This window comes from Sphaeramia orbicularis, chromosome 3 (genome assembly GCF_902148855.1).
Source record: "Sphaeramia orbicularis chromosome 3, fSphaOr1.1, whole genome shotgun sequence".
Taxonomy (NCBI): Eukaryota; Metazoa; Chordata; class Actinopteri; order Kurtiformes; family Apogonidae; genus Sphaeramia; species Sphaeramia orbicularis.
The window spans coordinates 34,298,193-34,321,360 of NC_043959.1; the positions used below are offsets into that span (position 1 = coordinate 34,298,193).

General features: G+C 37.2%; 1 protein-coding gene across 3 annotated transcripts in view; it reads left to right on the forward strand.

Moving 5' to 3' along the window:
* ntrk3b (neurotrophic tyrosine kinase, receptor, type 3b) overlaps window positions 1-23,168 on the forward strand; it is a 201,168-nt gene that overhangs the window by 80,456 nt on the left and 97,544 nt on the right. For all 3 annotated transcript variants that reach the window (XM_030129404.1, XM_030129411.1, XM_030129415.1), the window contains exons 4-6: window positions 5,105-5,173; window positions 19,765-19,919; window positions 20,536-20,678. In XM_030129404.1, the coding sequence (XP_029985264.1) occupies window positions 5,105-5,173; window positions 19,765-19,919; window positions 20,536-20,678 (367 nt within the window). The remainder of the gene's footprint in view (window positions 1-5,104; window positions 5,174-19,764; window positions 19,920-20,535; window positions 20,679-23,168) is intronic.

The following is a 23,168-nucleotide window of genomic DNA, read 5'->3' on the forward strand; positions in this document are numbered from 1 at the left end:
ATTTCAGGCGACCCCATTTAAATTCCAGGTGACCTCACATGGGGTAGCGACCCCAAGGTTGAAAAACACTGGGTTAAAAGTTAAAGATTAAAGTTACTTTGGTTTATTATCTCTGTAGGGAAATTCTGTGTCTGTATTTTACGCATTCCTAATACATACACACCTACCTAGCATTAGCATAAACACATAGCACACTAACCCCAGATCTACAGCACTGCGGTCAGGGGCACTAACATGAGAGTTAACCTATATGTATGTAGATATTAAATAACTGCAGTTTTTAAGTGAAGAGAGAAAGTAGTGTTTGGTTTGCAACATCACTATTTGCATCATTATTTCATTGATGTGTTGTCGTACTGTGTGATTTGGCTTTGGGGCAGAGTTGGATTGTTATGATCTTGGCAGCAGGATTTTGTGAGAATAAAAGAGGAAAAAAGTCAAAACACATGTATATGTGTGGACTATAGGTATACAATAATCAGTATTATGTGAAATCGACAGTGAGGGGAAAAAAGTAAACTAATTGTAAGACATCGTACATATGCATTTTCAGCCTTTGACTGAGGCCTTGCAGGTCAGGTTGGATATGCATATAAACATATACATGTGGTTCTCTATTACTATGTGCACTGAAGCAGGATTCATGCAGTGGATTTGAGCTATAGAGAGTCACAGTGCACTGAACCAGTAGACCATGAGCTGCGTAGTTGCAGTGAGTGGAATGAAAGGCATGAAATAAGTTTTGAGCATTATCAGGCTGAGACATGCAGAGGTTCCAGAGGCTGGAGTGGTATAGATGCACGGCAGCTGTACTACTGGAGCAGGAACTTTACATTTGTTACTGTCGAGTAAGTTCTTATACTGACCTCACTGATTAAGGACAGTTTTGAGGTTGCAGTTAGTTCAGCATCAACAAATGAGGGGAAGTATTTATTTCGGGAATACCTTTGGTGATAAACAGTGCTGGCTTTGATGTGTTAGTCACTGGATCAACATAATGAGCACAGATGTGGAATTAAAATGCATTTAACTTTAGGCCCAAATGCACTTGTGCTTTATCAGCCGCAGATATGAAATGATCTGTATTATCCAAAACCTATGAAATTACATCATGTTTCTAATTTGTGCATAGATATAACTTGTATATATTATTAAGGTATCTTTTTTTTTTTTTTTTCATAAACTGCACACGCCTGCCATATGTAAAAAAACAAACAAACATCAACAACAAAAAAAATACCCTACTCCAAAATGTCAAATTCTCAAGGCTGAAGAAAAACAACTTCATCTTAAGATTGACACCTATGATATTTTAAAGTTTGACATCATATTGTGAAAGGTGTTTTTGGAGTGCACCGTCATCAACATTACCTAACATAAAGGCTTTTGAGATATTTGTAAAAATGAAATTGCTTTATAACTTGCAGTGAAATGAACAAAAAAAAAAAAGAGAAAGCAATTTATGATCACTGCAGCAAATATTAACAGCTTCTCCTCGGTGTGACAGATGACGACTAGATTTAATGACAGCCATATTGCTGATCCGTTGCGACACCTCGCTCAGTGGCTGTCTGGTTCTCCCCTGCATGGTCCTGAATGTCAATCTGCAGAGCTCCCCCACACTCAGACAGTAGCTACCAGTGATGCTGCACTAATTAGCCAACCCTCTCGAGTAGCCAAGTCTTCCCAATGGCATCTGTGCCAAACAGAATTATTAAAGAAGCAGGGGGAGGAGTCGCACCTCCTCTGCATAGGAGCAAACACCCAGGTTCAGTTTAGCATTCACATCATCGCCCCCTGGCTGGGGAGCTAACGCTGCCATCAATATTAACACCTAGATACATCCGTCTGTGTAAGGAGTATTTTTTACCCCAACCCAATGAAAATTTCATGCGATCTCACAGTTATAATTCCTTATTCAAATGAGTACTGGTGTGAAAAGCAGAGATGATTTGTGGCTGCTGATGCTCTGCCTGTTTTACAGTTTAGTCAAATGTATTTGTGTGGTCTGTGTGTGTGTGTGTGTGTGTGTGTGTGTGTGTGTGTGTGTGTGTGTGTGTGTGTGTGTGTGTTCAGTAGATGAGAGAATACTGTATGTCCTTCCAAGCCTGGAAACAGAGCCGCCTATGTGGCTTACGAAATTGATTAATTTTCTACACTGCTAATTTTTTAATTTAATAATCATTGCCCCTCCTCTCCACAGCTCTTGGCACTCCTCACCTCCTGTCTTTTGGCATTTCATTGGCTTTGATGGCTTATTTGTTGATTTGTTTATATATTTATTAATTCATTTACCCCCACCCACACACACACACACACCCCAATCCAATTTTAGCTGACATTTCTTGTCGAGATGCGAAGGATGACCTTTGAAAACAGAACACTTCCTGCCAGAGATGTGAAGGAGGTCTCACTCTCTGCCCAGACAAAAAACTCCTCTCCTCTCCTCTCCTCTCCTCTCCTCTCCTCTCCTCTCCTCTCCTCTCCTCTCCTCTCCTCTCCTCTCCTCTCCTCTCCATATTCATCAGTTTTACCATCAATAAAAAATACTGAACATACTACTTACTATTGAGAGCTGTTCAGGGTTTGCTCCAATGGTCAGAAACCTTCAGGGCTCCTTTAAAATAAGGAATGGTTTAATTTTCATTTCTCTCTGTCTAATTCATCATGTAACACTCTGTCAAGACTTTGTTAAAAGATATAAGGTTTCATATTAAGACATGAGTGTCACGTAATTGCTTATTTTACTGAGATCTGTGGTGTAATGTGTGCATATTTGTAAGTCTTTGGTTTAAATTGCGTATATTTTTAGGTTTGTCATTTGACGTGTGTCTATTTAGAGATCTATAGTTAAATGTGCAGCTATTTTCAGGTCTGTGATTTGATGTAAGCGTTGAGCCGTGCTCTATATCGCATAACGAGCTGCTGTTTACTCGCCCACCTTTTCTATCTCTTGCTCTCTCGCTGTAATGTATTCTCTCAGCGTATAATACAGTCCCTTTGGGACAACAGGTTTTCTTTGGGAGGTGGAATTTCATGCAGGATTCCTACATGTTTTCACACACATGCCTGGTATTAACAGAATCTGTATTCATACCAGCGCACACGCATTTCAAGGTGACAGCATTTTAATGTGTGTGTGTGTGTATGTGTGTGTGTGTGTGTGTGTGTGTGTGAGTCACTTTATGTAAATATATCATTTCATTGTGTGTCTGTATTATTGTGTGTTCCTGTGTGTCTGAAAATGCATGAGTGACACTGGTGTAATATCACAGGAAGTGAGAAAGACCTGCAGCATCCTTACCTGCCTGTTGCCATGGTGACACCTCTGGTTACAGGATCTCTTCTACAAATTAACCTACTATGGCGAGTGTGTGCATATGAACATGTCCATATATGTATAGATTTATCATAAGCCATGTATGCAAATTGACACCTATTTGTTTTTGTACTGTCACAGTATTCATACATATTTATATAAAAACAATGGTATACTCTGTTCTACATCTACATCCTTACAATACCAAATAACTAAAAGCTGTGAGTATGGAAAATGCAAATTCAAAAAGAGAGAAGTAATAAAACATATTTTGACTTGTATTTTCATTGTAGAAAGTATGAATACAACATATATCATGCTTTGTCCGGTCACTGTTATTTCATTTGTAACGTCCAAGCATAGTTCAACGAGACAATGCAAAACAATGTTGTACAAACATTACAAAGGCGTGGCTGAGGAGAAAGAGGGTGTGGGTGCTGGACCGGCCTTATGCCCTCCAGACTTGCCCCCAATGGAAAATAGAGGAGTAGCATATCAACTGAAACACAAAACACAACCACAAAAACCCCACACTGTTGCACAATTTAAACCTTGTTTGCAAGAAGAATGGGAGAATGTAATACCTGAAAAGCCTCCTTACTTGGTGTGTTGTGAAAATCAATGGCAACATTACAAAGTAGTAATTGCTTTAGTGTCCAATTTTGGTTCTTTTGAAAAACCAAAACACTTCATGAGGTGAAATGTCAAATAATTCCCAGTTGTATTGTTTTCAGTGTAATACAGGTCAAAGACGATTTATTACACTTTTAATTTTAATGTAAAATACCATTTCAGCTTTTTCTGATTTGGGTTTTACATCCAGTCCTCTCTACTATTCTGTATCATGTGTATTTCAGCGAGCATTTCTAAATAGTTTATTCCTTTGTGCCCCTGTGAGCAGTGATATCAGCCTGTGTATTACAACAGTAAGGTTCAAACAGTGCATTATTAAAGTGTAAAGTAAAACTGCACACATGCACCTGACAGAAAACAAATAACCAGATAAGATGCTGCTCTTTCACTTGTACTTTCATCCTGTAATTCAGCAGGTTGATGCTGCACGGGCTGGGATAATGGTATTTGACTGTGTTCCTCATGACAAACACTGTGTTAAGCCCTCAGTGATGTATTTCTCAAAAGACTGATGTCTGATGTTCATATTTAAACTAATTCAAGGTTCTGGTCAGATCACTTGTAAGTCTCTGGCAATCTACTATTGAATTTAGTGGCTTCCTAAGCCTGAGGGGTTCCTTAAGTCCATTGAATTATTTGACTTGAAAGCGGTCAACTTTCTTTTATTGAGTTGGGTGAGCCCTGAAGCGCCACACAGCCTCGCCTGTTTCCTTTTCTTTGTCAATATTACTTTGTCCTATTTTCATCCATTAATGCAGACCTCTGTACCAATTTACCAAGCCTCTTTATTTTATTTTATTCCAAAGATAAGATTTTGATGGAGATAGAGGTTGTTTATTTTATTTTTTTTAATATAAAATACATTGTTGTCCCCCTGTTACATAGTGGTGTATTTGTATAATGGACAGGACACTATAAAGGACAAAAAAAGAATCTGATAAATGTATTTCATCACAGAGGATGAAAAAGACAAAAAAACAAAGTGACCTAGGCTACAGACAGACTTTCTAATTGAGTTTTTGAAACCAAACATAAAAACTAAAATGCTTCCAAAACAGTCTGGGCATAATATCAATCAAAGGACATAAAGTGATTTATGTTTAATAATTTAAATAATTCATTTATCTTTGTGTTTTTTTTTTCTCTTTACAGAAACTTGTCAAAGAACCCTCTCACCACTCTGTCATGGCAGCTCTTCCAGCACCTCCAACTCTCCGAGCTGTAAGTCTTCTTCCCTCGTCTGATCTCTCGTTGGCTTTTGTTTGTATTTTATTAGAGTAATTTATCATCGCTCTGTGTGCTCTATCTGCCTCAATACAAATTGTCTTCACTGCAAACCATTATAATTCCTGTCTTTGTTGTACAAAACCTCTAATTTGTCTGAGCCCATGTAAAAGACTGAACCTATAGGCAGTAGAGTGGGGGCTGTGATCTTATAAGTCATTTGTTGACTTAATTAACACACACAAAGGAAATGTAATGGCCTGGCAAGAGGAGAGAGTCTGACCCCATTTTCTTGTTTGTTATGAATATTTTAGCTATCATTGTGTTTGTGAGATGAGTTTGCTCTTTCACCACCAGGGAGAACATTGCTTTGTCGACCCGCTTGTAATTTACACATCATTACGCCCATCACCACTGTCCATCATTTGAACCTTCACTGTGCACGGGAGCGATCATGTGCCTTGTGGGTTATAAACCTGAGGTATGGCAGGATGCGATACAACACTATTTCAAGCAGGCCTCCTTATTGTGCTATTTTCAGAGGTAGAAGCAGGGCAGGTCCACAGAGAGCGTGGCACAATGTTGATCTGGGATAGTCCTGCTACTGTTACACTACAAGCAGCAGCGTGGAGGGAAAACCCTGCTTACCCTGCAACACTATAGTTTGCATTTCGTGCATTTAGCTTATGTGACATCCTGAGCAAATCTTACTCCCTTGCACATGCGGCATGCACTGATATTACAGTGTGCTTATTCTTATCCGTCCTGTGTAGGAAGCAGTTCACACACCAGACCCCATACCAGTACTACACAAGTGTCATCTCACTATGGGCTCTCATCAGAGGCAGATGGGGCTCTGAATCCCTCATTGTGCCTGTTATTGGGTTGTGAATTTCATTCTTCACTAAAATGTCAAACTTTTATATTTTTGTTGTCTTACCAGCTGTCCAATTGTGCTTTTGTTGAAACTGCTTTAGTAGTTAACTTCTCATCTTGCTGCTGCTGTATCTATCCTATCCAGTATACGATCCAGTATAACATATACATATATATTATAATATATTCAGAGGTGGATGAATGATTGAATTACTTAAACCAAGTAAAAATAACAATACCACAGGATAAAATTACTCTCAAACAAATAATGAGACTGATCTCATGAAATTGCAATGTATGCCATGCCAGTTCTTATGGCATTTGGCATGCTATACGTACGCATTTTTGTCCTTTCGTGTGTTATTAAACAGCATTTGATCACGCGTCAATTTATGCCAAGATCTCTGGTTCACATAACCCTAACCCCTAACCCAGTGCTTCCCAACCTTTTTTGGCTCGTGACCCCACTTTAACATCACAAATTTCTGGCGACCCCAGACATTCAAAACAGAAACATTTTTTTTGCTAAAATTAATTTGTTCTTGATCATGTAATAGTTTGCTATACTATGTTATAATTAAATTTTAGTCCACATTTGGTCTATATAATGTAAATAATTATGGAGAAAGGCAGAAAAGCCAGGTTGAGATTACTGCATAAAGTGAGAATTCTATTTTCTTTGAACAGTCAGTCCAGGCTGCAAATTAATACTGAAAAAACAATAACTCAAACTATGAATTATGAAAGAGCTGCAGCATCTTAAACCAGCCACAATGAACATTTGAAAGATAAACAGTACCACAGTGCTTCAGTTTCAGCTTCAGGGCTTATCATGTCTTTTACGGATTGTGATTGTCTCTCTCAACTCACCATATATTTTTTATTAGTAAGTTTTTATTTTTATCAATTTCTAGAAATTTCAGGCAACCCCATTTGAATTCCAGGTGACCCCATGTGGGGTCCCGACCCAAAGGTTGAACAACACTGCCCTAACCCTAACCCTAACCCTCAGTGTATGGTATTTGATGCGGCATGAACATACACGCGGAAAGCTTATAATGCATAAAGATAACACACTAATTAAAAGTGGTGTGTATATTTACGTAAGTCATGATATCACTTTGCAAATAATAGTCATTGCAAGTTGTGTTTTATTATAGTAATGTTATTAAAATGTCCTCTTGTGAGCCCATAATGAGGGACTTGACGGTTGGAGATGGTTTTGTGACTGAAGGGTCTCTGGTTCGATTCCCCAGACCAGTAGAGAAATTATTTGCTGATGTGCCCTTGGGAAAGGCATTTAACCTGACATGACAACCCACTACTCCTATTCTGCAGTTTAACCCATCACTAGCCTGTATGTTCAGGTAGTGATGGGTTAAATGTAGTGTGTCTGTGTTGTATGTCCACATGTATAATATACTGATAAATGGGTGCTTCTATGAAACTGGGTTCAGTTTGGTATCTGGCACTTTGCCAGCTTTTTAGACCCATTAATAAAAGAGAAATGTAGACATATCTCCCCCCAGGATGTACCTAATGATGCAAAAAAATTATACTCTTACTCTGATCCATCCCAAAATTAATGATTTTTTATTAAAATATCGGGGCCAAAAATAGGATACAATAGAAGTGGGACATGAAAAGCTACCTAGGTGTCAGTGCATTTGATCTGGAACACATGGATTGGAATGGTCTTATATACCGCTTTAAATAAAGACACTGTGTTAAATGTGTCAATCATGGTGGTTTTTCTAACCCAGACATGCAGGTTTTTCATGAATTGGCAGTCTCATTTGAGGTTTTGTGTGTAACCCATTGTGTCCACTTGTGTTACATGCAGAACCTGCCCATTTAAACACATGTAAATCTTGAATGATTTTGCGACAGCGGCCATTTTTGTGAAACACTCTGCCTTGCATAATTAGTTCAATTCCCAAACTGTACCTATGAGAGAATAAAGAAATATAAAAAAATGAATAAATAAATAGCAGCGTGTAATTTTTGTGTCCTTCTGACCGTGTTACAGGCGGATTTTTATGCATGCATGCATGCTTGCATATTTTTATATTATTATTTAAATATAATGTAAAATAATATAAATATATGTTTTATCTGAAAAATAGTTGCTCTTTAATTTCAGTAAGTATTTATTTTTAAAATAGACCCAAAGTGCTTCCAAACTTGCTTCATAACATTAGTCTACATCTGGTCTGAATATTTAGGTACCAGTTCGATAGAAGCACCCAAATAAAACATCTTCTTCCTCTGATGACTAAAAACTAAAACATAACTGAAGTGCAATGTGGTGCAGAAGTACTGATAATACTGTCTTCATATAAAGTATCTTAATGTTAAAAAGCAGAACCTCAGAAACATAAATACGGTACCCAAGTTAATGACCGTTTTCCATGTCATAGTGGATGTTTATTTCAGACTTCAGCAGGAGAGCATGACCAGGGCCATTTTAGCCCAAAGAGGTCCTTTAGTAGCATCATGGTGGAGCAGGTTAATGATTTTGCACTTCTAAACAGACTGCATACAACAAACTCAAATAAGTAGCGCAGGTCCCTCCCCATCACCAGCACAGCTCAAAGAGCACGATTTGCTCTGATGTGCAATCCTATTTGTTCTTAAGCAACCATTTTAGATGCGTACAAATGGTGTCTTTGTTGTTCTACATGAAAAGCAGGGCCAGGGTGATGCCAGTTGTTCCTAGTGAATGCTGATGAGGAGTGAGGGTTTATGTCTATTCCATTTGGTGTGTTTGGTTAAGAGGTGTCAGTTGGAGTGGCGTGGCGGCACAGACGTGGGCTGGGGCGTTATGCAAGAAGGAAGCCATGTGGAATCAGGCCTTGCTAATAGGAAATGAGTCATTCTATCATGGGCAGAGCCTGCGACGTGGCCCTGACATCATTACTGTTTTCACTCCTCATGTGCCTGCCCTTACCATATTAGCTTCCTACGTGCCAATCATTCAATCATGGCAAATGAAGCATGCTCACCAGGTGCTTATTGCTTTTAATTATTAGAATAAGGCACAATGCAGTATCAGTGGAATGCTCCCACCCGTGCAGCTGAACCATACTGATATTATGTAAATAGAGGAAGATCAAACCGGCTGAAATAATTTCCGTTTTATGTGACGAAAGGGGAGCACAGGCCTTTGCCATGACATTGTCGCTACACTGTGTTATCTCAGTCACTTTAGGCGGTGCCACTGTAATTGTATTTAATTTTTTTTTACAGTGAAAGAGAACCCATTTCAAAGCAACCACTCAATGACAGTGACCTGCATTGGATAAGCAATTAACAAGTAGTTTAAAGCCAGCAATTACATCATAGGACCTTCAAAAACAATAAATGACTACTGTTTTCAGTGATTTGAGATTCAGAATTGAAAATTAAATGTGAAAATGCCCGTTGGGTGTGCATTAGTGGTTATTATTAAAGATGCAGTGTGTAAGTTTTCAAAGGCTCTATTTGCACAGATGTGCATGTATGTCATTACATTTTCATCAATCACATGAAAATAATAAATTAGAGTTTCTGTAGTTTGAAATTAGTCATTTATATCTGCAGAGGGAGGAGGTCCTCTGCAATATTTCTACAGTAGTACAGAGCGATCCAAACACTGGCTTTAACGAAGGCTTTTTACATTTTCTTTCTTTTTTTTTGGGGGGGGGGGGGGTGAGGATATTTCAGCTGGTTGCAGTTTTCAATGTACCATGACATGCCATTAAATATCTCCACATGACACATTTAAGAGAAGATATGCATGCTAACCCCAATGTAAGACCAAGGCATTAATGTCATATGTCACAGGACCATTACCCCCCCTGAATATTGTCTCCTGTGTAGATAATGTTTTTAAGAAAAAAAAAAGTGGGAAATCAATAAAAGTGTAGTTCTATCAAAGATAACTAATTAGCTGTAAAATCTATCTATCTATCTATCTATCTATCTATCTATCTATCTATCTATCTATCTATCTATCTATCTATATGTTATATATATATATATATATATATATATATATATATATATATATATATATATATGTTATATACATATATATATATATATATATATATATATATATATATATATATATATATATATATATATATATATATATATATTGCGCTGGGCCTTTAATTCAGCTGCTTTAATGTTACAACCTCCTTGTGATCCTCACATACAGCAGGGTTACCCACTGGAGTATGTAGTCCACTACAGACTCATATGAAATGATTCACTTTGTGAAATCTTGCTTTTAATTACACAATTACCATCACAAATGAGATCGCAGTCATTCGCCTCTATATAATTAGACATCATTGGAAAGTGAAGAGGAAAAAGAAGCTTCTGTAACTCACTCAATGTACATTAAGTATGTTTTTATTCCTTATCAAATACTCCTTAATAAGCCGAGTAAAGTGTAACTGCAAAACAGTTGCTTTGTTTTGCAGGTTGGTTGCACAGATATTTCACACTCTTTGCAATATCTTAATATCAGTAACAATGGCTAATACTATCAGTGAAATCTCAATAATCTGAAGTCTTTTATGGCTACTGTGAAAAGGCTCTGTCACATTGAAGCTGTACAATGGAAGTCTGCTGTGTGCTGCCTCTGGATGAGACACAGATAATCGGCTCTGCCTCTTTGTCTGTGTGCCCTTTAGCCAAAGGACTGGAGCTGCTGCAGTGTGGTGCACAGCCCAGCCAATCACAGGCCTGAGAACAGAAGCAGGGTGAAGGGCTGGCTAAATGCTAAATCTGCTGCTATGGCTTCCAGGGTGATATTATTGGAGATTATTCGAAGCTGACTTAGCGGCAGTCACCGATACGACCGTCTTCGAGGAAGCTCACTCCGTCTGGTCTACAAAAAGAGGGAAATATTCTCCTCGTCTTTAGCAACTAAAGCAATCTGCCTGAGGCAACGTGCATCCCGTATCCCTTTATTCTGTTAGCACTTCTTTAATCCCAGTTCTCTGGGAAGCAGGGGCCGACACAAAGTCAAACATTTACGCCTCTCACTGCAAAATGGATTTTTTCTTTGAATATGGATGAAATAGGAATAGATCAAACCTGTAATCTTCTGATATGACTGCCAGTGGATTAGGATGAATTAAACATTACATTTCCGAACGGGTTATATGACAGGTAAATTACCAAATTTTAACCTTCATTTTATTAGAGCCAAATTGCACTCGGGGCAAACTCTTATTGAAATATATGACATTTACACTGAGTCTTAAAAAACATCAAAGACTGCCTTGCAAGAGTAAAAGAGAGTATTAAAATGTCTAATGTGGCAGAAAAGACTGGTTTGGGGCAAAAGTAGCCTAGACTTTTAAAAGGTCATCAGCCTGAATCCCAGAAATTGTGTGTGTGTGTGTGTGTGTGTGTGTGTGTGTGTGTGTGTGTGTGTGTGTGTGGGTGGGGGGGGGGTGGGGGGGCGCAGCTGCTTTTACTATAGATAGTTATGCTAATTATTTAAAAGAGCTGGAAGACATGGTGTTGAAAAACCATTCAATGATGAATGCTGACTTTAATGAATATGTCATCCTATTTTGCTACACAAAATATACTACACAAATTGACCACACATTCAACTAAACTAAACAACTTAACTTAAATCTACTTAACTGCCCATATAATGAGTGGACTTAGAATATGATGACCAGACTACAGTTTACTAGTGTAATTAGTCAGATTTGATTGATTTTGTGAGTGTGTTCTAATTATACTACTCCAATACTGCGAGAAAAGCAATAGCCAGGATTACATGCATGCAATAACTGACAACCAATAAACTCACTTAGTTGACAGAAATGATTTTATTATCCAGAGGAAATTTTGCTTGGCTGAGAAAAGCACAGCACATTGAATTACAGACTATGTATGTCTGTAGCTGTTTAATCAGCTGAAAGGGAAAGCTTTCAATCATGCAGCTAGCATCTGTGGATGACATTATGCTGAAGAATCAATAGACTTTTGAATGTTGAGCAGACTCAACCCAGTCATTTTATTTTAAAGATTATACCTGATGGGTGTAGTAACCATGTTGTTGTCATAATGTGACGCTACATAGCGCATTCAGATTTATTTAGAATTTGTAAGTAAGTGAAATTTATGAAACATGTTGCTGCTGCTGTTTCACGATAGGAAAAGTATTTGTAAATGGCCGCTTTTTGACAGCTGCAGTGTTCTAAATCATTTTGGATTTTGCCATCTGATGCTTTAAATGTGCAAAAAACAAATCTGTGAAATCCCTTCAGTACAAACATAGCCGAGCAGGCCAAAACACAATTCTCTGGATGCTGGGCAGCTCTTATACTTGGATGTGAAAGTGAAAAATAATTTTACCAAAGTGGTCAGCCTATCTGAAAAATTAAATTACCAGTATCATGAAGGACAGGTTTAATCATTAAAAAAAACAAAAAAAAAACCCACGTTGCAATAAAGTAATGTCCACAATCATAATAGAACACGTTAGTTAAGGATAGAATAAAAAATGATGTATGATGAACACTGTCAACTAAGTGATGGAAAAAGTTAGTTTAGCAGAAAGTTTAAGTTATTCAGATTTAGATTCAGATTCTTTATTAACCCACCCCCCAAAAAAGGAGGTAAGTGGTGTTGTTTTTGGTTTAGTTTCTTAGTTAGCAGCAAAACTATTGCTTGAATTCATACCAAATTGGGTTTATACATTGCCAGTGACCCAGAATACATGTCACTATATTTTTGGAAAGTTAGGTTAAAGTAAAAAAAAATTATGAATTTTTAAAATCTTTTATTTTTTCCCATTTACTTACAATGAACAAAATTTGACATGTCTATAAAAACATAATTTTTGTTTCAATTTACTTCAAACTTGGCACAAAAATAGAGGCAACTGATATGCTGACATCAGCACACACATAGACATGATGACATCAGCTGGATTGATGCTAAACTAAGCTACAACATGTGTGTGTGTGTGTGTGTGGGGGGGGGGGGGGGGGGTTGTTGTGCCTGGCACCACTTGTTTGTCATTTAAACATTTCCATCATAGATGTAATGTAAAAATGAAATGACAATGCATTGGCCTCTAAAAAAACACACAGATTAAACACTTATAGACATAATAAAATAGTCAATAAAAATACATAAAAATCCTTAAGTAAATAATACACATAATAAAACCTGTGATAAAAGTATAAAAAACGGTACTAACCTGATATTAAAAAGTATTACAATGAGTATAAGTCAGTCAATAAGTAATACTGTAAATACTTATTCAGTGTATTTAGCCATTGTGTGTTTAAGGAAACCACAGATAATTTAGTTTCAGTGTTTCTAAACTGAAAATACATTTCACCCACCATTTCATACATTAACCAACCCTTACTTATGTATGTCAGCATTATAGGGTTTTACTCTCTCAGAAGTCACATCTATATTTATTCAGCAGTTTTAAAGGTTTATATTCTGAATTTACACTTTGAGTTCAGAAAGTACACCACGATTTGGCTTCATTTAGAAAAAACATGTTAAAAATGACTCGCAAGTAGTAATATTTAAACCAGCCTAAAATCTTTTACTAACCATAACTTCTGATTTTTATCATTTAAGCCTAAAAACCTGCAAGAGTCTGGATGCCTATGCTGACAAAATCCTAATTTATGCCACATTCCATCTACAGAAGCTAAGTAAACTTATGGATCCCTCAGTGACAAATGTGTTTGCAGAAATGTACAGTGGAAACATTTTATTCTGGCGCCGGCTTGATATATCACTCAATCTTACTTTCTGCGAAATCATTATGAACAAACACGCAAAGTACCCCTCAAAACATCAGCACTTAAAAAAATCACCACCAAAACCATTTCAAGTGTCCTGGCTAAAATATTTGACTCTGAAGAATAAATTGCCTTAAGCTGCTGCTCACTTTGTCCATTTTTCCAAGACGGAGCTCTCCCTGACCTGACTCGGGTGTCCCCTCTCCTCTACATGATTGCAGTGCAGGTGGTGTTGTCGATAAGCCAAAGTCAGGTCTGACTCCTGAGACAAATTATGCTGTAGTGGTCTGGGAAAAAAAAAAAAAAAAAGTCAGGCAGAGAGAGAGAGAGAGAGAGAGAGAGAGAGAGAGAGAGAGAGAGAGAGAGAGAGAGAGAGAGAGAGAGAGAGCCTGCAGGGACGCTGACTGGCTGCAACCTTACAGAAAAGAAACGACAGGACAAAATGGTGATTTATTTATTCACAGCGTACTGCTTTATCCATGACATAAGCAGAAGATACAGTGTGAGAATGATGGAGCCAGTCCAGCAACAACCAGGACTGTGGTGAAGCAATAATATACACTTAGCACGGTGTAGTAAAAGCAGCTGTTTAGCAAATTTTGCAGGATCAGGGGAAAATGTAAAAGCTCCTGCTGACGACAAGAGTGTTAAATTTGATGCCGGTTGGGTCAAGTCACCATTTTTTAGCATTTATTCCTCCTGACTGATAGATTTTATTCTTCCTTAAAACTGTAATCTCTCAAACCCTTGCGGTGAAATGGACTTGAAGCATAACGTGACATTTCTGACAAAGATCGAGTAACAGAACAACACAGATGCAGCAAAACAGGCAATATAAAATGAGCCCAGTTCATGGCTACATCTGTTTATTCATCCCATTTGCTATGAATAGGTGTCAAGTTGTCACTCAGTTGCTTCAAGTCTCTCGAAGCCAATTTGATGGATTGACAGCAAGATTATCTCTTCTCCATATTTTAATGATAATGACAGTGCTAGCCACACTGTTTGATTGACAATGTATGGGAAGTCAGATGCAGGAACACAGCAGCAATTTGCATCAAACGTGTAGACATGAACAGACTGATCTGATTAAAAAGGCAATAAAATACAGTGTGGTGTAATATATTATAGGAGGAAATCATAAATATCTGTGGACTGCATTTAGATACGTTTACTAAAGCATTACTGCTCATTTGTATGCATCAACATCTGGATATAATGTTGTAAATGTGTCTAATAGTATGACAAGCACGGCACCTGGAGCAACTATCTACACATCGATTTTCTAAATTACCACAAAAAGCCCCTGAGAAAATAACACACTGTCACAACCAAGATCAGTGGCACTGTGGTTGGAAAAAAAAACAAAAAAAACAAATAAAAATAAGCCAAATAAAGCCATTTATTAAACATGGAGGATTTAGAAACCCGACAACGGTATAAGGAGAGGAAACAGTGCATTCAAGCTGAGATCAAAGTGCGCAAGCAACAATGCAGAATATAGCTTATCGTTGCTTGTGATCCACGGCTCCACAGCCAAAGCACCTGTGTGTACATTTCCCAAAAAAACAGCCTCTGGTGGTGATCATTACCTCTCCTCTGGAGGAGTGAGGTGGATCGTTAGCCAGCTTCAAGGAAACATCATGCTGTTAGCTCTCTGTATCTGAGGTCGCTTTGCTGTTTGGTTTTGTTCTTTTCAAAGTCTAATCTGCTCTCCTCCAGACATTTATCAACTTCCAGCTGTCAGTTTTTTATTTAGTTATTTTGTTTTACCCTGCTGTCTCATAACTTGTCTATATATAGTAGGACTGTAAAACCTATGCCAGTCTGGGTGGTCTAAAACAGGGGGGTCAAACATGTGGTCAAAACCGTCCAACCCAAGGGTTCAATCTGGCCTGTGGGGTGAGTTAATGAGGTACAAAAATATTAACGATTAAGGGGGCGGACTCATTTTAGTTCAGGTACCACAGTGGTTCTCAAACTTTTTTACCATGGAGTACCCCCTAAAATATACTTTTCAGCCAAGTACCCCCAACTTGATTGAAAAAAATTAGGCAAAATTTGTTCCTGTGCCAAAGGTGTCTGTTTATATTTTCAAAACTTTGTAAACAAACAACATATACTTAACTGTAATATATAAAAAATATTTTTTAAAGCAAAATATAAAAAATAAATAAATAAATTGGTCATTAATTACTAAATAAACATTTCATCAACAAAAAATAATTACTCAGCTACTCAAATAAACTAATTCTAAACATATAAAATATAAATGTTCTTAAAATGTTACCAAAGCTTAAACAAGATAATTGGCAATAAAACTGTTACATGAATGTATTTATTGTGTTTTATATTTCTGCATTAATTCTCATTATTTATTTTGTATTCAGTACATGATGACTTATTTAATGTATTTTTCTAATGTACCCCCTGGGCTTCTTTCAAGGAGCCCTGAGGGTACACATACCCCACTTTGGGAACCCCTGAGGTACCACATATGGTCCAATTTGAAGCATAAGAGCATAAGAACAATGAAAATTACATGATGAAAATGTTTACATTTAAAAACTAGCCTGTGAATAAGCTAAACAACCATGAACAACATGAAATTTCTTAAGAAAAAAAAAGTAGAATTTTACCAATATTTTTGCTTGTTACAAAATGTTTTTTTGCCTTCGTAGATCTATTGTGATCTTTAAAGCTGCGCATGACGTTTGTCACCAATTTTTCATCAAATCTGTAAAACCCAAGTGATAGCCTAAGTATCGCAAATCTGTTAGTGGTTCCGTGATTACGCACCTGAATCACTGCCCTCACAGTGAACAACTCCTACACAAACACTCCATTTGTTTACATACCAAACCGACACCTAAATGAAACCATCACTCAGGTGTTTTTTGGGGAATTCCACGCAGCCGCAGTATGGCCGTAGCAGCAACAAACACGGAAACGCTTTCATTGTTTTTTATACTGTGGCTGCTGGAATATAAAATTGAAGAAAATTTAAGATTAGACAACTTAAATAAACATGTCTTTTTTAATGATGACTTACTGACTCAACAGAAAACCACATGTGCACTGGTGAATTTAGTTTACATTCATGTCCCATAACTATTCTTTTCATGTCTACATCATAATTATGGAAGTATTCAAGCTTGTCATGGGTTGTTTCATCAAAATATTGCATTAAAACCACCTGCAACTGAAGATACAACACATAAAATGGGCCACATGCTAACCTAGTCTAATTTCTCTGCACATTAACTTTATCTCAATTTCTTTCATGCAGTGAGTTTGTAGTGTGATTTCACTGAATATTGAATGTCATAAACTGAAGAAAATGACTTTTCCTTCATAAACTATTTAAAGCGAGAAGAAAAAAAAATCCCGACATACACTTTCAATTGTCAGAAATAAGCAGACAACATAATAGTTATAGTAATGGTATATGGGCTTCAGAGACCACGGTAATAGTGAGTAAAATGTATAGATTTTCCCTTGTTTAGCTTTAGCACAATACACACTGAACTATCAAGAAGAAAACAAGAGAAAATTGACTCTGCCATCATCAACCAACAATACAAATCAAAGTAACAGCAGTAATTGAAGAAAAGCAAGTCTTAAGTGATGGGTATGGTGCTACGTCCCTCTTTGAAGCACTGTGAGTAATCAGTTATAGGTATAGTGAACACTAAAAAGACTGCAATCTAACTACAGCATCAGATCCAGTGAGCACATGATAATAAGTGAGATCCACCTGCGGGAATCTATTCTTATTACTGCGTACAGCATGGCATACATTATTCATGCTTTCTGCAATATCTTATTGACCTCTGTCAAGGACATTTGGACAGGCATTCATCTTGACAAATTTGACCAATCACAGTGTCTAAATTGGACATATGCAAAATGCAGCGGTGGAATACAGTGTTGAATAATGTGGCTCTACGCTACACACCAATGTGAGGATAAATTGTATCCACAGAAGACCCTAATGATACCTCCCTACTGCTAATACAACTCCAGACTGATGGCCTGAACAAAGCTTTGACCTCTGACCTTCTCACATTTGACAGCACTTTCCCTCATATCTGTTGACTGCTGGAATAGATCCAATTAATATAAAATGCAATGAAATGTAAAAAAAAAAAATCCTCATGTATAATGCATAAGGGTATTATATACAAGGCATTTATTAATTACACCAATCAAATTCCTGACATTCATTATTTAAACTATATACCTACATGCAACACTGAAATATACACTGGATGTGGCCTATTGTATATTTTCTTCTGAGTCTTTTGAATTCATATGACTTAAGATTAAGTCAAATATTTCTTACAATGTTCACATTCAGAGAAACAAGTACTTATTTTAACTGTAATGGTCTCTTGCGTTTGGTCACCTGTAACTGGCATCACATTTAATACAGTTTTTCATCTGTAAATACCAGTCAGGTCAAACAGATTTTCATCTGCAGTAGAAGTGAAAACAAGTCCCATGATCCTACTTCATGACACCACCGTTTATTATTGTTTAGATTGAGAGACCCCAAGTGGCAGAAATTACACAGTACATTTAACAGAGTTGTTATGATTTATATGTATTTTAATATGATTCTCAACCCTTTATAGGGCACTTACAGAAATACTCTGGAATTCAAATTTTCAATCTTAGTGTGCTATTGGAGGAGCTAATAGACTTTATTACTTTTGTGAAATTTTTCAAAATTTGTTACGGTTATGCAGACAGTCAAAGTCATTGAAGTTACCATATTTCGTTCCTTTCCCATAAGTGGCAAAAAACAAGAAAATATAAAAAATACAATAAAAACACATGTAAGGTGAAAAGAACATGTCTTTTAGAACATTAGACCAACATAAGTACTGATCCAGACGCCTGTCAATATCCACATTCTCCCTTTGAACATCATTCTTTACATTAGTACCATTACTTCATGGTACCTAACAAAGCAGGTACACTCACTGTTCATGCAGAGGTGGACCTTACAGACCCTGTAGACCACATTGGACCTGAGATTGTTGCCTCACTGTCCTCACTGTAACTGTTGCTGTCACTAGTTGCTTTTCCATTGACCCTCAAATTACGTGAATATAAGTTGCGCATAAAAATTTGCCTAATGGAAAAATCACAATTTCACCAAAATTTTTGTCTTTTGATGAAAATTTTTTGTGCTGGCAAGAGATGGTTTTTTGGGCATAGCGATATTGGTATATCACGCAAAACTACAATGGAAAGACCTTTTTCTGCAACTAGAGTCACATGAATAAAAAAAAAAAAAACAGATGCTGACAGATGTTACAACAAGCGAAGAAGAAGAGTTTTAAAAGAAACATGGTGCAGTATGTGTGGACACACCAGGAAACTGAATCATTTTTTTAATTTAGTATGGGATAGAGGGGTAATATATAATATTAATAATGAACATATCTGTAAATCAATGTGATATTTATGTTTGTCTCTATGTTTATGGAATGATTTCTTGTCTCATCTCGCAATAAATAATAAACAAATCATCGTATTTGTGATTTAATGGAAAAACTGACATTACGCACTTCTGTTTTTTCAACATTTTGTAAATATTGGTAAAGTTTTGCACAGATGTCCAATGGAAAAGCCACTACTGTCTTGTAATGCGTATGGAAATGACCAAAAATAGTCACTTGCCTGATAAAGGGTTAAGTTGTTTTCATGTGCTGGTTTTTGCGACACTTGGCTGTTATCGCTTCCACTCTTCCTGACTGACATCATTTCCAATATTAATTTTCATTGTGAGAACATCATTGCGCCACATATGTTCTGTTTTCCCTTGATAATAGCTACATGTTCACAACTGTGTGTATCTTCAGGTTGCTGTGCAGTCTGTTTGCTGATGATGACATTTTGTAATTGTGTTTCAAGGCGTCTGGATGGTGTGGTGTTTGACTGCGGCTGTGATATCCGCTGGATCCAGCTGTGGCAGCAGAGGGGAGAAGCCGGTCTCCACACACAGCAGCTGTACTGCAGGAACGGAGCATCAGAGATACGACTGCACAACATGTACATCCACAACTGTGGTAAGAGGCGGGAGAGGAGGGGAAGAAACTGTGTTTATAAGAGGGGAAAAAATGAAAAATAAGGGCAAACAGCAGAGATGAGAGAGTCAGAGAGAGAGATAGAGTTAGAAAGGGAGGAGGAGGGGGACATCAGAGAATGATACATGAGTGTCAGAGAGGGGAAAAAAAGCAGTGGAGGGTGAAAAAAAAGGATGGCTGACGGATGGAGAGAGGAGACAGGAAAAGCAGGGGAGGCGGAGGAAAGGGTGAAAGGTGAAATAGGAAAGTGAAGAAGAGTAGGAAGAGGAGTTGAGGCGGGAGAGGGGAGGAGGTGTGACAGAGTTCAGAGGGTGAATCTGATGTGAGGAGCTGTGTGTTGGTTCTGACAGAGGCTCTGCGGTATTATCTCCCACTGGTGACTCATCCCATATCTAATGTGTGTGTGTGTGTGCATGTGCTCCTCATTGCTCCTTTGTACTAATTTTATTACATTAATGAAAAGTGATTAATTGATTCGATGTGTAACTATGTAGACACTGGCAGTGACAGCCGTGTATTAACATGACCGTCCTCTCCGTGTGTGTGTGTGTGTGTGTGTGTGTGTGTGTGTGTGTGTGTGTGTGTGTGCCTTTTTCAGACTTGCCAGAGATCAGTGTGAGCCACAGCAGTGTGTTGGTGACGGAGGGCGACAATGTGACAGTGATCTGCAATGGGACCGGATCTCCCTTGCCTGAAGTGGACTGGACTGTTAGTGCCCTCCACTCCATCAACACACACCAGGTCAGACAAGTGCACACACTGAAACACACACACAGCTGCAATCAGTAAGCGTAACAAATACTGCCATTGCACATTTCTGCAATGCATTAATACATATAATTATCAAGTGTATCAAAAAATACTTCTCATATATAGATTTGTTCATACCTGTACAGCAATATTATGACATTTTAGCTGCTTATAGAGCTTCTAAACTGGGAGACCGTATACTACCTTATATAGAAAACTGTACTGGGACACATGGAATTCTGATGTTTCAGTAATGACAAATGTCCTAACATATACAGGGTGGGGAAGCAAAATTTACAATGAACATTTAGTTGTTTTTTCTCAGCAGGCACTACGTCAGTTGTTTTGAAACCAAACACATATTGATGTCATAATCATACCTAACACTATTATCCATACCTTTTCAGAAACTTTTGCCCATATGAGTAATCAGGAAAGCAAATGTCAAAGAGTGTGTGATTTGCTGAATGCACTCGTCACACCAAAGGAGATTTCAAAAATAGTTGGAGTGTCCATAAAGACTGTTTATAATGGAAAGAAGAGAATGACTATGAGCAAAACTATTAGAAGAAAGTCCGGAAGATACCATTAAAGAAGAATGGGAGAAGTTGTCACCCGAATATTTGAGGAACACTTGCACAAGTTTCAGGAAGCGTGTGAAGGCAGTTATTGAGAAAGAAGGAGGACACATAGAATAAAAACATTTTCTATTATGTCAATTTTCTTGTGGCAAATAAATTCTCATGACTTTCAATAAACTAATTGGTCATACACTGTCTTTCAATCCCTGCCTCAAAATATTGTAAATTTTGCTTCCCCACCCTGTAAATCAATCAATCAATCAATCAATCTATCTATCTATCTATCTATCTATCTATCTATCTATCTATCTATCTATCTATCTATCTATCTATCTATCTATCTATCTATCTATCTATCTATCTATCTATCTATCTATCTATCTATCTATAATTTCATATTGTAATAAATATAATTACAATAAGCATGTTTATTTCATGTTTCAGGTTAGTTTTGTTTACATTGTCTTTTTTGTCATTTAAGTTTTTATTGATTTTATCATATTTTCAGACATTTACAAAAAGGAAAAAAAAACAAAGTGAAAGAAAAAAAAAAGGAAAGACAAAAAGAAAAACAAAAAACAAAACAACCCACAACTTAAAAAGGCAGATGCAACCCCCCCCCCCCCAGCACCCACAATTCTTATGCACACATATACATACACTAACAGCATGTACATAAACACAAACATATACACATATTGCCCACCAGCCCCCCTCCCACACTTTCTCTAAGATATTGCCCTCATAATATGAACCATGAACATTTGCCATATTTGACTATTTTTATTTGAAACTTCATTCACCCTGGCAATCATGTTTTCAAAGGCAGCAGTCTCTGTCATGAGTTTAAGCCACTCTGTAAAGTCTGGCCTATGTGGGCTCTTCCAGTTACGCAGAATAATCCTGGCAGCTACCATAAGGCCCGCTACTATCAACCCCAGGATCAGGAATGTTTACGTTGTCATACATCCTTACAAAAAGCATCACAGTTTTTATTAAATTTTTACATTTTTTATCATTAGAAATCTTTTTGGATTTTTTTTATTTTTCTAGATTTCTGGAATCTAGAGAACTCACATTCTTGCTCTTGAGGAAAAAGCCTATAACTATAAAACTAAAGAAATATTGATTTGACATTTGTTTTGACAGCCTAATTATTAACTGAACATTTTTATCATGATAATATATCAAATCAACAGGAATAGGATGGAAAGGGGAATGAATGTAAGCTATAGATGTAATGTGTCCCTGGATTTTTGGCCATAGTATGTTTTCATATGTATAAATATTTCATCATTTTTATATTTAGGTTTCAGCAGAATTTTTAAGTATTTATGAAGGTTAGGTTTACACACTGACATTGCTGGTGTTAAAAAAAGAAGCTGCAGGTTTGGTTTAATATGAAAAAAGTCCAGAAAGATGTAATAAAAATATAACTCATCGTGAATTTATTAATATTTAAACCAAACCACACTCATCATCCACCACAACACCCACTTTGTCGGTGAACAGCAAAATGGTCTATGTGCCTGGTTGGTTAAAATAGTTATTGAGCTATATGTAATAATTGTATAAAAAATATTTATATGACTCATATTTTGGCTCATCCATAGAGTTTATAAATCCAAGGTTTGCAGAATTTTTCACTGAGTGCAGCTGAGATGTTCTATGACATTATTGAAATTATTTCTCCATTGTACAGGTGACTGATAGTATGACCCAGTCTGAACCTGAACGTAACCCACTTTGTGGTTGTCTGATTAGCTGTGCAGCATAAAGCACATCACCATGGTGATCTACCTCTGTGTAAAGAGGCCCATATTGCAGACTGAAAGGCATGGGTTGGACTCAAAGTAAGCAGACTAGACAACTAATCTGTCTTCTTGAGAAGGGCCCTAGG